The sequence below is a fragment of the Bos indicus x Bos taurus genome, chromosome 7, assembly GCF_003369695.1.
Source record: "Bos indicus x Bos taurus breed Angus x Brahman F1 hybrid chromosome 7, Bos_hybrid_MaternalHap_v2.0, whole genome shotgun sequence".
Classification (NCBI taxonomy): domain Eukaryota; kingdom Metazoa; phylum Chordata; class Mammalia; order Artiodactyla; family Bovidae; genus Bos; species Bos indicus x Bos taurus.
In genome coordinates this window covers 91588151-91603791 of record NC_040082.1, presented here as the reverse complement: position 1 = coordinate 91603791, position 15641 = coordinate 91588151, and the positions used below count along the sequence as shown (strand labels likewise).

Sequence of the window (15641 nt, the reverse complement as noted above, 5' to 3'; positions counted from 1 at the left end):
ACTCAGTGGTGGGTGTTTGGGTTTTTTCCACCCTCCCCGGGGAAGCGCCCCTAGCAAGGAGCAAAAATTCCACTTCCACCACACACTCTCTCTCCCCGCTTTTGTGGTCACATATGGTCATGCTCTCCCAGTTTCATTATAGTCCCCCGTAGATGAAAGAGGATTCTGCTGAGTCCCCTGCCACACGTGGTGGGAGAACTGAATCAGGACCCTGCCCTTGATCGTCTTCATGTGCAATGCCCCCTTCATGCCCCCCGCCCCTCCTCCTCCTTAATGGGCTCATGCCAGCTGCTTCTAACCAAATTAAGGGATTTGCAGTTTAACTGAGGGCTGCTGTTCTCTCCTTATGAGCTCATCGCATGGCGACATCTGCTGTTCTCTACCTACACCCTGATCTTCACTCTCTGTCTCTGAACTGCTTCCTGTTAACTTTTGTTTCCAATCAAATGGAGATTTTTAAACATTTAACTGATGGCTGCAGTCCTCCATGAGAAGAGAGCACGGGGGCTTTGACAGGCTCGTGTATCGTCTTGCACGCTTCTCCTAACATTTCTTTCTCTCTCCTATTTCTGGACTGTGTCACGTTAGTCCCACGTTTCTCCAAATGAGGGTTTTGATCATTTATATTTACCTGATGGCTGCAGCCCTCCACAGGCGATCATGAAAAGTCTCCTGGCATCCCTTGTAGTCTCTTCTCTCTTCTGTCTCTGGACTAGCTTATGTCAATTCTGTTTCCATCCAGATAAGAATTTTAAATGTGTGTGTTCAACTGATGGCCTCTGTCCTTACAGCTCATGGCATGGGCCCATATGTTCTTCTCCTGCCCCCAAGTTTCTCCTTCACCATCCCGCTTCTCCTCTAAAATCCCCTCTGCTGACCCCCAACAAGGGACCCAAGGCCAGGTTGGTCAGGGGTGGCCGGATGCGGGGATGACAGGTTGATAGAAGAACCTAAAAGCTTTGAGATCTTGCCAAAGTCATGGCTGAAAATCAGGACTCGCCAGTGTCCAGTTGAGGCGATGCCCAGCCGCTGCCATGGGTTCTCTGATTGGGGCGGCCGTGTGTCCCTCACTCGTTGAAGTTGCTCCGCCCTTTGCATCTATCTGTCCGTCGACCGCTGTGCGCGCACCCGGCGAGGGATGGGGGGAGGTGGGCCGCCTCCCCCGCGTGTTTTCATTTATTTATTGTTTGCTGTTTCTGCAGATTCAGGCCTCAGCAGCCCCCTCAGGGAGCCGGGGTTTCACTTTGAAAGTTAGTTCCGGTGTCTCTCTGTTCTTGGCTTCCTTTCGCTCCTGTTTGTTTTCATCCTTGGTTTCTCCATCCGGCTTCCTCTCTCTCCGCCCACCTGTCCTGCGCTGGCTTCTCAAAGGGGGCAGGGGTCTGGTCCCCTGGGCTCTAAGGTGGCAGGTTGTGACTGCGTGTGTGTGTGTGAGAGAGAGAGAGAGAGAGGCAGGAGGAGAGGGAACGGGGCTGGGAGCAGGGATGCAGGGCACAGGTGTGTGTCAAAATACATGCGAGAGGCAGGGGGACCCACCAGTCAAATAGACACCAGCCTCAGCCCTCTTAGACGTGGGCCCTGGGGCAGCACCCAGGGACTCGGGACAAACAGCTCTTCAGTAGTCAACTTGGCAAGTCCCTATAGGTTTAACACCGGTGCTTGGGTGCTGGCGCACAGCTGTCAGTTTCCCTCCCGGTAGCTGCTGAGTGTGTGTGTGTGTGTGTGTGTGTGTGTGTGTGTGTGTGTGCATGCGTGGCCGCTGGGCCCCCAGGAGAGAGGAGTCTGGCAGGCCTGAAGATGGGGAAGAAGCACCCACGCCCACCCCATCATCCCACAAACACATACCCCGTGCATCCCCTCCCCGGCCCCTCAGCTCCACCTGGCAGAGGACTTTTTGGTCCCTCCGACCCCCAAGGGGGCAGACGGGGTGTGGGCCTCCCGCCCTCACCAGGGGGACAATATTCCAGAAGGTTCAGCCAGCCACATCTGCTTCTTCATCTCTGTGTCACTTGCCTGCTTCTTGCCACGAGGCACTAGGAGCTTAAAGTCCTGCGGGGCAACCCTCCCCCAGCACCTGCCTCCCCAGCTGGTTGTCGGGGGGGCCTGGGGAGGGTGGGGGAGACTCCACCTAGTGCTCCCTCCAGGCCTGGGTTCCTCGCCCCCATGGGGCCCACCCCAAACCTTCCTCTTCCCCGCCACCCCCTCTAACCCGCAGCTCGTCCATCGCAGACTCACTCCGTAGAGCACCCCCAGTCCCCTCCCCTCCCCGGCCTGGCCCCCCCGAGTGACTGGCCACATGGGCGGGTCTGCTCTCCCTGCAGGCATGCTCAGCCACCCGCCCATCCCCATCGGGGACATGGCGGAGCACACAGAACGACTCAAGGCCAACGACAGCCTCAAGCTGTCCCAGGAGTATGAGGTGAGCCAGCCCCCCCACCTCCCACCCTCCTGGGGCCCACAGATGCCTACCCTAACATCTCCCACGTCCTGCTTCTCATAGTCCATTGACCCGGGCCAGCAGTTCACGTGGGAGCACTCCAACCTGGAAGTGAACAAGCCCAAGAACCGCTATGCCAACGTCATCGCCTACGACCACTCCCGCGTAATCCTTCAGCCCATCGAAGGTAGCATGCGGGGTCCCAGGCTCCTCCCCAGCAGCCTTGGCCTGTCCTCATTCCATGGAGAACACGTAGACCCCATGTCTCCTCTTGGCCAGGGGGGCCAGGCCAGAGTGGACTAGCTAGGAGATAGGTAGGGAAACTGAGGCCTGGTCCAACCCTACCCAGAAGCCATTGAGAAGTTTAGCATCTGTATTTAACTGGTGGCTGCTGTCCACTACAGATTTCCATCCATTCTTTACATCTGTAGCTCTTATCAGGGCAGCTTCGCCACAGAGGACATTTGGCAATGTCTGGGGACATTTTTGTTGTCACAGCTTGGGGTGGGGTGTTGTTGGCATCTTGAGGGTGGAGGCCAGGGATGCTGCTCAGTACCTTGCGATGCAAAGGACCGTTCCCAACATAGAACAGTCTATCTCCAAATGGCAGTAATGTTGAGGCAGAGAAAGCGTGGAGTATATGCGCCATGATTTCCTTGGGGATAGACTGGGGCAGTCTCGGAGGGCTTCCTTTAAGCGGTGGACCAGGTGGAGCCAGCCTAGAAGGATAGAGCACCCCCACTGATCTCTAGTTTCTCCGCCACCCCTGGCCTAGGCATCGTGGGCAGCGATTACATCAATGCCAACTACGTGGACGGCTACCGGCGGCAGAACGCGTACATCGCCACGCAGGGGCCGCTGCCGGAGACCTTCGGCGACTTCTGGCGCATGGTGTGGGAGCAGCGCTCGGCCACCATTGTTATGATGACGCGGCTAGAGGAGAAATCACGGGTGAGGCCTGGGCCCTGCGGCCCCCAGGCCCTGCGCCGGCCCCGGCCCATGCTCACCTGTGTTCTCTCACCTGGTGCAGATCAAATGCGACCAGTACTGGCCCAACAGGGGCACAGAGACCTACGGCTTCATCCAGGTCACGCTGCTGGACACCATCGAGCTGGCCACGTTCTGCGTGAGGACGTTCTCCCTGCACAAGGTAGGGCCCGGATGGGACCGGGGGGCTGTGGGAGGGGGCGATGGTGGGTGGAGAAGGGAGATGAGCTTCTGCCCTGGGAACTCCCCACTGGACGGAAGAGAAACCACATTGACCCAGGCTGGGTGCATTCTCAAGCGGTCACTTTACGGATGGGGACACTGAGCCTCAGGGGAACGGCTCTTGTCTGCAGCCACAGCAGGACAAACCAGCAGAATCCAGCTTAGCAATGAACCTCTCCTCCCCTCACCGGCAGTCACCAGCCCCCAGCCCGAGATCAGTCTTGATCCCTTCCCTCACCCAGCCTGGGTTTATGGCAGGTTCTTGGCCATGCAGTAGGGGGGCCTCCAGCCTTAGATGGAGGACAGAGCGGGCAGTTGGGGCTGAGGTAGAGGGAATCTTCACCTATGTATTTAACTGATGACTGCTGTCCAGCACATGATTCCATGTGTCTCACTCAGTGATTCTCGGTTGCAGCATTTTGCCATTCAGAGGACATTTGGCGATGTCTGGGGGCACTTTGAATATTTTTATTTTTATTGATGTATAGTTGATTCACAATATTAACTTCTGCTGTACAGTAAAGTGATTCAGTTATATGTATACACAATTTTTTTGATATTCTTTTCCATCATAGTTTATCACAGGATATTGAATGTAGTTCCCTGTGCTGTAGAGTAGGACCCTGATGTTTATCCATTCTGTATAGATAATAGCTTCTGTCTGCTAACCCCTGTCTCCCGCTCCAGCCCTGCCTCGACCCCCTCCCCCTTGGCAACAAGTCTGGTTTCTGTATCCACGAGTCTCTGTTTCATAGATAAGTTCATTTGTGCCGTATGTTAGATTCTGCATATAGTACCATATGTTAAGTGTTATATGTGATAGCATATGTGATATATAAGTGTTATCATATGATACTTTGACTTTTTATCATGTGATACCATGGTATTTTTTATCGTATGCGTCTTTGACTTTTTTCATTTAGTATGATAATCTCTAGGCCTGTCCGTTTTGCTTCAAACGGCATTAGATCATTCTTCCCTGTGGCCGAGTAGTACATTGTACTTAAGTGCCACGTCTTCATCCATTCATCTGTCAGCAGACATTTAGATTGTCTCTGTGTCCTGGCGGTTGTAAACAGTGCTGCTATGGACATAGGGGTGCCTGTATCTTATTGGAGTTTTGTTTCCAGATATATGGCGAGGAGTGGGATTGTTGGATCATACGTAGGTCTATTTTTAGTTTTTTGAAGAACCTCTCCTGTTCTCCGTGGTGGCTGTACCAATTAATATTCCTACCGCCAGTGCTGGAGGGTTCCCTTTTCTCTGCATCCTCTCCATCCCTTGGAATTTGTAGAGTTTTGATGTATTTCTTTGGAGAAATGTCTACATCTTCTGACCATTATTCAGTTAGGTTGTTGGCTTTTTGTTGAGCTGAATGAGTTCTTTATCTGTTTTGGAGATTAAGCCCCTTGGTTGCATGGTTGGCACATATGTTCTCCCGTGCTGTGGGCTGTCTTCTCGTTGTGTTTATGGTTTCCTTTGCTATGCAAAGGCTTGTAAGTTTCATTAGGGTGCCATTTGTGTATTCTTATTTCTAGTGCCTTGGAAGACTGGGGACACTTTTTATTGTCATGTAGGGAGAGAGAGGTGCTCTGGCACCACTGTGTTTCCCTGGCAGCCAGCCACGTGCCCTTACATAGAGCCTGTGCCTGGCACAGGTGCCAGAAACCTGAGTAAAAAGACAAGAGTAAGGGTTTTCAGTTGATTCACACATTAAGCAGACACTTGTGTGTCAAATACCACTCTTGTGGGGCTTACAGTCTAGTGGACAACAAATATGAAAAAAACCCCAGGAATCTTACACAGTAGAGTATGTAGTGGAAGACCTGGAGTTGGTGAGGAAAGGAGTTTTGCAGAGATCTGGGGGTGGCATTCCTGGCAAAGGCCCTGCGTGTTTTGGGAATAGTGAGGAGTCCTGTGGCTGGAGCAGAGAGTGGGAGGAGGTGAGGGCAGGGAGGGGATGGGAGGAGGTGCAGAACCTTGTGGGTTGTAGGGGCAGGGGCAACTCTGGCTTTTAGCCCAGGGAGGGCTGTGGGCAGAGGAGCCGGGGGACATAACTCGGGTGCTCACCAGCGCCCTCTGGCTGCTGTGGAGGGAATAGATTGTGGGGACACCCAGGGGGAACAGGTGACTGCTCTGGTCTGGATGGATGACGGTGAGCTGGACTAAGGTGATCACCATGGAGGGGGTGAGTGAGAAGTGGGCGGGCTTGGGAAAGACTTTGAAAGCTGTGCTGACTGATGCTGCATGTGGACAGGCAGGGGAAGGGAGTCAAGAGCGACTCCACCTACATTTTGGCCAGAGTGCGTGGAAGGACAGCGCCACCATCAGCTGAGATGGGGGAGCAGGTTTAGGGAGAAATGGGGAGCAGTGCACGAAGATGCTGGGGACACTCTGCAGTGGAGACACCCCCACACCCTGGAGCAGCTGGGCACCCAAATCAGGGACATGGTGGTCTGAGGCGTGAACTTGGGCCCGGCACGTGGGTGCTGGGCTGCATTGACCAACAGTGTCCCCGCCACCCCTAGAGCGGCTCCAGCGAGAAACGGGAGGTCCGGCAGTTCCAGTTCACGGCATGGCCGGACCACGGGGTGCCTGAGTACCCGACGCCGTTCCTGGCTTTCCTGCGGAGAGTCAAGACTTGCAACCCGCCGGACGCGGGCCCCATCGTGGTCCACTGCAGGTACCCGGCCCCCGCCCCTTCACTCCCGGCTCCCTCTGCACCCTGTCCCCCATTCTCCCCTGGCCCTCGGGTGCCCCCTGACGGCCCCCTCCGTCTCCACAGTGCGGGTGTGGGCCGCACAGGCTGCTTTATCGTCATTGATGCCATGCTGGAGCGGATCAAGCCGGAGAAGACGGTGGACGTGTACGGCCACGTGACGCTCATGCGGTCCCAGCGCAACTACATGGTGCAGACGGAGGACCAGTACAGCTTCATCCACGAGGCCCTGCTGGAGGCCGTGGGCTGCGGCAATACGGAGGTGCCTGCCCGCAGCCTCTACGCCTACATCCAGAAGCTGACGCAGGTGGAGCCAGGCGAGCACGTCACTGGCATGGAACTCGAGTTCAAGGTGTGTGGGGAGGAACGAGTAGAGGATGCTGTGCTTGGGTGGGGGAGAGGGGGCTAAGCAGGAGACCGGAGTTCTTTGTCTCCACCCCCCCATTAAGGGGACCAGAGGGTAGAAGGGCTGGTGTTGCCCTGCCCGCCATGGCCCTGCTAGCCCTCTGGCTGAGAACGCACAGCCTGCCCCCGACCCAGGGAAATTGGGTCCCCAGATGGAGGCTGTCCTGATGTCATCCCCTCGTCTCCACAGCGGCTGGCCAACTCCAAAGCCCACACATCCCGCTTCATCAGTGCCAATCTGCCTTGTAACAAGTTCAAGAACCGCCTGGTTAACATCATGCCCTACGAGAGCACCCGGGTCTGCCTACAACCCATCCGGGGCGTGGAGGGCTCCGACTACATTAACGCCAGCTTCATTGATGGTTACAGGTAAACCTGGCCCTGGCCGCTACCGGGGCTCCGGTCCTGCCTGGGAGAGAGCTCGAGAGACCCTGCCAGCCCCATGCAGTCACAGCTGAGGTGGAGAGACTCTTTAGATATGCATTTAACCGATGGCTGCTGGCTGGAACGTGATCACATCTGTCCATCTTTCTCAGAGAAAAGCATCGATCTGGGCAGTTCTGCCCCCCAGGGGAAACTTGATAGCATCTGGGGATGTTTTTGATGGTTAAAATGGGACTTGAGAGAGGAGGGTTACCACTGGCATTGAGGGCTTCCCCGGTGGCTCAGATGGTAACGAATCTGCCTGCAGTGCAGAAGACTCAGGGTCAGTCCTTGGATCAAGAAGATCCCCTGGAGGAGGAGACGGCAGTCCACTCCAGTATTCCTGTCTGAGGAATCCCCATGAACAGAGGAGCCTGGTGGGCTACAGTGCATGGGGTCACAAAGAGACATGACTGAGCACTAACACTTTCTAGTGGGCAGAGGCCAGGGATGCTGCTGTACACCCCACTGGGTACAGAACAGCAGCCCATCACAATCATCCAGTCCCGACTGTCAGTAGTGCCAAGATTGAGAAGCACTGAGCAAAGGAGGGTGTTCTGGGAATGGGCAGCTATATGTAGCTCTAGAGGGGAGCCTGGCCTGAGTAGACAATGGATATTAACTTAATGCCCCTGGAGGGGGCGGAGAATGAAAGCAGAGATGCCTGCAGACAGTCCCACAGCTTCCTCGCGAAGTTGGAGTGAGTCCGAGGCTGGCGGTCTTTCCAGGTGCAGAACAGGATTCTTTGGGGGTTGAACCAGATCAGGAGGGAGATGATGCTTGGGCCTGGGTCTCCCTGGGGCCCTAGACTCACCGCTGCCACCGCCTCACCTCCCCGCTCACAGGCAGCAGAAGGCCTACATTGCCACACAGGGCCCGCTGGCGGAAACCACAGAAGACTTCTGGCGCATGCTCTGGGAGAACAACTCGACCATCGTGGTGATGCTGACCAAGCTGAGGGAGATGGGCCGGGTGAGCCAGGGACCATACAGGGCGGGGCAGGGCAGGGAGGGGCCGTGGAGGTGGGGTGGGGGCGGGGCTGACCACAGCACCCGCCTCCCCGACAGGAGAAGTGTCACCAGTACTGGCCGGCCGAGCGCTCCGCCCGCTACCAGTACTTCGTGGTGGATCCTATGGCGGAATACAACATGCCTCAGTACATCCTGCGGGAGTTCAAGGTCACAGACGCCCGGGTAAGTACAGGGACAGACCCTCCAGGCAGCTCACCATTCCCCTGGTCTGGAGAGGGCTTTCCTGGTTGGGGAGTGGAAGCAAACGCCCAGGAGTGAGTGGGCCAGCTGGACAGTCACTCCCACCACCGAGTAGGTGGGAGAGAGGACCATGACCCCGTGGTGTCCCCATCAGAGCACATGTCACACTGTTCACCGGGGGACATAGTCCAAGGCGATCATGTAAAAGGGAGTAAGTGGGGCCTTAGCTGGGAAGCAGCAACCATGGAGGGCAGCATTAGAGGGCTGAACGAAGGCTGGGGGAAAGGTGATGGGTTGATGGTGTCAAGTAGTGGCCGCTGTAGATGGGAAAAGAGTGGTAGACAGTGGGGGGTGGGGGGCAGGTGCTAGGAATTGGAACCATTGTATGGAGAGAGAGGAGAATGGAGAGAATAGATGGTGTTGGCTGGAGAAGACCCAGCGGAGGCACGTGGTGATGGGAGAGGGCAGGTATTAGATGGGGTCCGATGAAGACTGTTAGGTGACAGAGGATAGAAGTTAGTGCCAGAATTGGAGAATCCATGGGTAGAATGATGGGGCATGGGAATGTCAGTCCAGATGTTACCACTGGACAGTGAACCCTGGTGGGCAAAGCACTGCTGGTCACCGTGCTTGGGTAGTTCAGGATGGCACCACTGGGTGGGCTGAACGGGGGATTGGAGACTCAGTGAACATCACTGCTGGGTGATAGAGGACGGTGGTAAACAGGATGGTCTTAGATGAGAGGAGGTGGGATTGGAGACTAGAATGTCCAGATAGAAGCGGATGGAGAATGCCAGTAGAGCGCGGAACCATGGCTTGGTGATGGGTTACCAGCGGTGGATGGAGAAAGGTGAGATTGGAAAGGGCAGGTGTTTGGCCAGTGGCAGATGGAATAAAATGAAGAGGAAACGATTTGAAGAGTAAAAGGAATGATGAACGTTCAGTGATAGACAGTCCTGTTGATGGTCCGAGAGAGAGGAAGGCGGGATCGGAGAAAGCGTTAGGTGGTGGACGGAGACCATCAAAATCACGTGGCATCGCTGGGCTGCAGCGTTTAATGCAGAGACTGTGAGGGGGGAGGTAAGTGGTGAGGGAGGGAGGGCGGGGAGCGTCAGTGGTCCTCACAGTGGAATGTCTAATAGTGCTTAGAGGGGAAGAAGGGTGGATTGCTAAGGATGAATTGTGGAAAGTGGTGCCGCTGGGTCATGATAAATGAAAGGCGGAAGAGAGCCATGATGATGGACCGCACGGCTTGGTAGTGGGAAGCGAGTATTGGCAAGATAGGTGGTTGAGTGGTGGGGATGAGGGTTACAGAGATGGACAGTTGAGTGGTGGATATGAGGATCCAAGAGGTTCAGTGGTGGGAGTAAGGATTAGACAGATGGATGGTTGAGTGGTGGGTTGAGGATTGCAGAGATGAGTGGTTTACTGCTGGGGATGAGGATTGGACAGATGGATAGATGAGTGGTGGTGATGAATGGACAGATAGATGGTTGAGTAGTGGAGATGAGTACTGGATAGATGGAAGGTTGAGTTTTGGGGATGAAGACTGGAGAAATGGATGGTTGAGTATTGGGGATTAAGATCGAAGAGGTTGAGTAGTGGCGATAAGGATTAGAGAGATGGGTGTTTAATGGTAGGGATAAGGATTAGATACATGGAGGGTTGAGTGATGAGTGGTTTAGTGGTGGGAATGAGGATAGGAGAGATGGAAGGTGATTGTTGGGGCTGAGGATTAGAGAAATGGATAGCTGAGTGGTGGGGATGAGGATCCAAGGGGTTGAGTGGTGCAATAAGGATTAGAGAGATGGATGGTTGAGTGGTGGGAATAAGGATTAGAGAGACGGATGGTTGAATGCTTGGGATGAGGATTGGAGAGGTGACTGGTTGAGATTTAGATTGTACAGATGGATGGTTGTGTCATGGGGATGAGGACTGGAGAGACAGATGGTTGAGCGGTGGAAATGGAGAAAGCATCACCAGATGCTCAAGGATTATGAACTACCGTAAGTGGATGATGAAAGTTAGGAGGCAAAGGTATTGAGTACACAGGTAGAAGACGATGAATTTCCAATGGTGGCTGGTGGAAGATGGCGCCCTTGAGTGGTGAGGGATAGGAGATTATAGGGCTGGTGAGTGGCCGAAGATGATGTCCATGGTGGAAGGTGGTGCTGTTGGGAGGTGACAGTATGGGGACAGTGCTCTTTTACTCTAAGACGATAAGAGAGGAGGTTGCCAGGGAGATGGAGAATGGGTCAAGAAGGGCAGATGTTGGGTGTACCATGGGACAGTGCAGAATGGAGGATGAGAGACAGCAATGGTGTTGGTGTCACTTGGGTCGTGGTGGATGGGTTTGGAGCTGTGCAGAGAGCAGCAGTCGGGGGATGGGGGTGAACGATTGCCATGTGAGATGGTGTTGCTGGATGAAGTTAAATGGTGAGGAGCCTTGGGTGGTACAGACGAAGTCGGAGCATCTCAACGAAAGATGGTGTGGGACAAGGAGGGTGGGTGGCAGAGGGTGAGGAAGGGTGGAGAGTGGCATTGGTGCAGCTTGTGGTTGGCGAGGGTGATGCCACTGACCTTGATAACAGGACCCGGCGCGCTCTCTCTCCGTTCCAGGACGGCCAGTCCCGGACCGTCCGGCAGTTCCAGTTCACGGACTGGCCGGAGCAGGGCGTGCCAAAGTCGGGGGAGGGCTTCATTGACTTCATCGGCCAAGTGCACAAGACCAAGGAACAGTTTGGCCAGGATGGCCCCATCTCTGTCCACTGCAGGTGAACTGCCCGTAGCGGGAAGCTGAGTCTTTACGAGCACAGCCTTGGGCACTCCCGCTGGGGCTCTTTCCATCCCTGGGGCAGGGGGCTTCAGAGCAGGCAGGATGGAAATTGGGCAGCTGAGCCAGGCTCCCCACACGCCCACCCCCTGAACTCACCTGCGCACTCGCCCTGACAGCGCCGGCGTGGGCAGGACGGGCGTCTTCATCACGCTCAGCATCGTGCTGGAGCGGATGCGGTACGAGGGTGTGGTGGACATCTTCCAGACAGTGAAGATGCTGCGGACCCAGAGGCCAGCCATGGTGCAGATGGAGGTGAGGAGGGGGAGTTGCGGGGGAGGGGAGGGCAGCCCGGCCTCATGCTGATGCCACCACCAGCCTCTGTTCTCTCCTCTGTGCAGTGGGCACAGCCACCCCCCACTCCCGGGGTTGTCAAGGGTAAAAGGTCCTCAGCCCCTCCTGCTTTGGCCTGACCCAAGAGTAAGCCGAAGGCCAGAGCTGAGAAGCGTCACTCGGAATGAACACAGAGGGGTCCCCTCTCCTGGCCCCAGGGACTCAGTGAGGTCCAGCTCAGCCAGGACCCTGGCAGGGGTCATGGATCCTGAAGCCAGGCCCAGAGTCCCACCATCATGTTGACAGTGGGCACCTTTGCTTGGACCACACCGTGTCTCCAAGTCACACAGCGGTTTGAAGTGGAGCTGGGATTCGTACCCCAGTCAGTCTCATCCACAGCCGTCAGAAGGGTCAGCAGTAGAGCTGAGTCCATGGAGGGAACAACTGGGTTGGGAGCACTGTACTTCCCTGTGCTCTCGATCACCTCATGAGCAGACCCTACTCTAAGCCAGAGTCAGAGCCCCGGCCGGTGGAGGGGGAGCCAGTCTGTGTCTGCACCCATTGCTGGGTCCGTTCCGCATCTGGCTTGAGACCCAGAAGTGGGTGGAAGAGCCCCCTCTGTTCTCACAGAGATACTCCAGGGATGAGAAGAGGGTGTGAGGGCGGGGGCCCAGCCTAGGAAAGAGTGGGGTCACTGCTTTTAGAAACCACCAGATCCAGAAGCTAGGTTAAATGCATCCATGAGCTCCCCGTCTCCAGGCAGTCAGAGCTGGAGTGGCAACCTCCCAGCCCCCAGGGGAGTGTCACAAGAGGCCGGGATGGCCAAGTGGCACCCTGCGGGCCAGCTGAGGACGGGGAGAGCCCAGCACAGGCGCAGGATCAAGGGGCGCAGCTGCTCTGCAGTGTGATGGGGAGCCCTGGGTCTGCAGAGGCGCTGACAGGGGCCCTGCCCTGACCCCCTCGCCCCCTCTCCACACAGGATGAATATCAGTTCTGCTACCAGGCGGCACTGGAGTATCTCGGCAGCTTTGACCACTATGCAACCTAAGCCAGGTTGGCCTGGCCCGACTCCACCGGCCCCTGCGCCTCCAGTGCCGGGTGGGCCCCCCGAGGCCTGGACCCCCTCCGGCGGCCAGGGCAGGAGGCGGCAACCGCGTTTCCACAGCCGAGGGGTCTCCGGGGATGACGATGCAGCCCCTCAAGCCCCCCTGCACGGCCTCAGCCCCCTCCCTGGGCCGGGCCGCCGCCTTCAATACTTGGCACATTCCTCATTCCCTTCTAAAACAAGATTCCACAAGGAGAGGTTATGGGGTGGGGGGAGGGGGGCGGCAAGCAATCCAGGGGCTGTTCCCAAGAACCAGAGGGGGGCGGGGGCTGGGAGCTCGGCCCCTTGTCCTCCCTACCAGGCAGTCTTCCCGCCCCGCAGCCTGGGGGTCGCCGGGCTGGGGGGGCGGGAGTGGGGTGGGGACAGGAGTCAGCTTTCTTTCAGAACTCAGTGTAACTGTATCCGGTGACATTTCGTTTTGTTTTTGTTTTTTTTAATAGTGTATTTTTTTCATTTTTTTTTTTTTAAAGAAGAAACAAATGGGGGGGAAACAAAAACGATTTGACAGTCAACGGATTTAAAAAGAAAAACTTGGCTTATTCCTATTCTGTTCACAGACAGTCTGTTTTTTTCACCGTAACAGACGTTCTTGCGTGCCGGTCGTGTTCATGGGCCTGCGCGGGCTCAGGCTGCCCCTTGGCTTGCTTTTTTTTTTCCCTTTACCTACTCCAAAGGTGTGCCTCGCTCAAGAATAAGGCCTTTGCCTCCTGATTTTTTTTTTTTTTAATTTTTTGCTTTTTCTTTTTTAATTCTCAAGACATATCAAGGAGGGTGAGGGTGGGGCAGTGGGGGAACTCGGGCCCACCAGCGTCGGTTGTCGAGCCCACAGGGTGGGCTCTACCACGGAGGAGGTTGCAGCGACCCCCGCCCCCAGCAGCCCGAGCACCCCTCGCCATCTCCCACCTTGAGGAGAAGGACTGAACACAGTCGGAGGTTCCCACTTCTCCGGGGGGAGAAAGAGGCCATAAGCTGCCCCAATCAGGGGCCCCTCCCCACCCCCCCGGGACCATGGGGCCGTTCTGGGGCAGAAGGATGGGGTTCTGCCCCACCCCCACCCCTGAGCAAGTGAGTTTTTCTCTTTGTACAAGAGCAGAGCTGCTGTTGCTTTCAACACTGTTTATTCAAACGGAAGCAGCTGGGTGGTTTTCCCACCTCTGTGTATGTAGATATATCGACTTTGTATTAAAGGAAGATCGTCTGACCCCGGCCGCTGGTGGAGTCTTTGTCACCCCAGCCCCTGTCCATCCAGTCTCCTTGGGGAAGCTGGGAGCCTGGAGAACTTGAACACAGAATCCAAGCTCCCTGCAGGGGCTGCCCCATTGATAATAGTTACTCCTGTTGATAATCGTGACCCTCTCTGAGTATCTACCATGGGCCAGCCCGCTGAAGTGGGAATCTACCCAATTTATAGATGAGGTTCAGAGAGGGGCAGGCACCAACGAAAAGTCACACAGAGGTTTGAAGTGGAGCTGGAATTCGTACCCCAGTCCGTCTCATCCACAGCCCTCAGAAGGGTCAGCAGTAGAGCTGAGTCCATGGAGGGAACAACTGGGTTGGGAGCACTGTACTTCCCCGTGCTCTAGGCCACCTCATGAGCAGACCCTACTCTAAGCCAGAGTCAGACCCCCGGCTGGTTTGAGACCCAGAAGTGGGTGGAAGATTTCCCCTGGTGAAAGCATCCCCCCACAGAGATGCTCCAGGGATAAGAAGAGGGTGTGAGGGCAGGGGCCCAGCCTAGGAAAGAGTGGGGTCGCTGCTTTTAGAAGCCATCAGATCCAATGAATACACTTAGTCAGATAGATTTACCAAACCCTAAATTCTCCATCCTTAAAATTCTCAAACATACATGAAACATTTATGAAAATCAGCACTTATTTAAAAAAAAAAATCCAGCAGTGGAGATCATAAATCTTCAAGAAACGAATGTTAGATAACCTGATCTTGACCGCAGCAGTAGATTCTGCAATACTTAGTCTCCCCTGAAAAGGCCTTCAATGAGAAATTTTAAAACATGTTTTTAAATGAGGCATGAGTTAAGGAATCAACATAGAAGTGACACATTTTTGAAACTGAACAACTCAAATAGTACAAAATGTAACAAAACCCATGGGATGCAGCCAAAGGGGTGCATGGAGGAAATTTTATAGCCTTGAACATGTTGATAAAACAGATTCTGAAAACAAGTCAACCTTTAAAATATGTGAACCAAGTTTTCAATTCAAGTAACACTAATCGGGCATTATTGAGGTGGTTCTTGCATTGACAACACTTTTCTTTAAAAACACCAATATAGACAAATCGTTGGCAAGTACAATCAAGAAAACATCCAAATCCAGGAATATGGGGGAATGCACATTAACTACAGATTGAGGCATTTTTTTAAAATTGTGACATGAGTATCAGGGGAGAAAAAACAGGAAAGAGACAGCAAACAGAGGAGTAGTGGGAGCTGTAGCACAGCTGGCATGGGGGAAATAAACCCTTCACTCCCTGGGCTGAGGTGGTGGGAAGACAGAAAGATGAAGAAACAGCAAAGGCCTATATTTAGTAGCTCTTGAGTTATGAGTTCAAGAAGTAGTGGGAAGATGTCTTAGAAATAGAGGTGGGACCCAAGGGATAGAAGTCAGACTGTAACCCATCTGGTCCTACCTAAATTATCTAAGACTTCATCACAGGCTACTCTGCCCACAGAACTTCTACTCAATCCTCAAAGCCCAATTCTAAAAGCTCCTCTAAGAAATCTGTTTCCTTTCTGTTTACCCAAGCCCACTGAGTCTAAAGTGTCTGAATAGGATCTACCTTTCCCTCCTTGGAAACCAGAAAGAACATCTTCAGGGAAAGTCAATGTGACCTTCAGCTCTGATTCCACCCTTGGGATGGTCATGGCTCTAGTTGGAGGGTAGGTGGTGGCAGACAGAGATTTATCTGAAGACTTCCCGGAAGAGGGCCACAAGGAATTGCCTCAACTCACAGGAGCACCAAGACTCTAGGCATCTCCAGTTGTCTTGGCCCTGCTATAGGATTCCATA

At 54.6% G+C, this 15641-nt stretch overlaps 1 protein-coding gene across 15 annotated transcripts in view; it reads left to right on the top strand.

Moving 5' to 3' along the window:
* PTPRS (protein tyrosine phosphatase, receptor type S) overlaps window positions 1-13818 on the top strand; it is a 110953-nt gene extending 97135 nt beyond the window's left edge. For 9 of the 15 annotated variants that reach the window (XM_027547349.1, XM_027547351.1, XM_027547348.1 and 6 more), the window contains 13 exons: window positions 1203-1250; window positions 2319-2416; window positions 2498-2621; window positions 3210-3385; window positions 3465-3584; window positions 6172-6326; window positions 6429-6714; window positions 6958-7136; window positions 8036-8162; window positions 8258-8383; window positions 11021-11175; window positions 11354-11489; window positions 12487-13818. In XM_027547349.1, the coding sequence (XP_027403150.1) occupies window positions 1203-1250; window positions 2319-2416; window positions 2498-2621; window positions 3210-3385; window positions 3465-3584; window positions 6172-6326; window positions 6429-6714; window positions 6958-7136; window positions 8036-8162; window positions 8258-8383; window positions 11021-11175; window positions 11354-11489; window positions 12487-12555 (1799 nt within the window). In that variant the 3' untranslated portion in view covers window positions 12556-13818. The remainder of the gene's footprint in view (window positions 1-1202; window positions 1251-2318; window positions 2417-2497; window positions 2622-3209; window positions 3386-3464; window positions 3585-6171; window positions 6327-6428; window positions 6715-6957; window positions 7137-8035; window positions 8163-8257; window positions 8384-11020; window positions 11176-11353; window positions 11490-12486) is intronic. The other 6 variants (XM_027547360.1, XM_027547361.1, XM_027547353.1 and 3 more) reach the window with 1 other exon arrangement.
* The last annotated feature ends 1823 nt before the right edge of the window (window positions 13819-15641 follow it).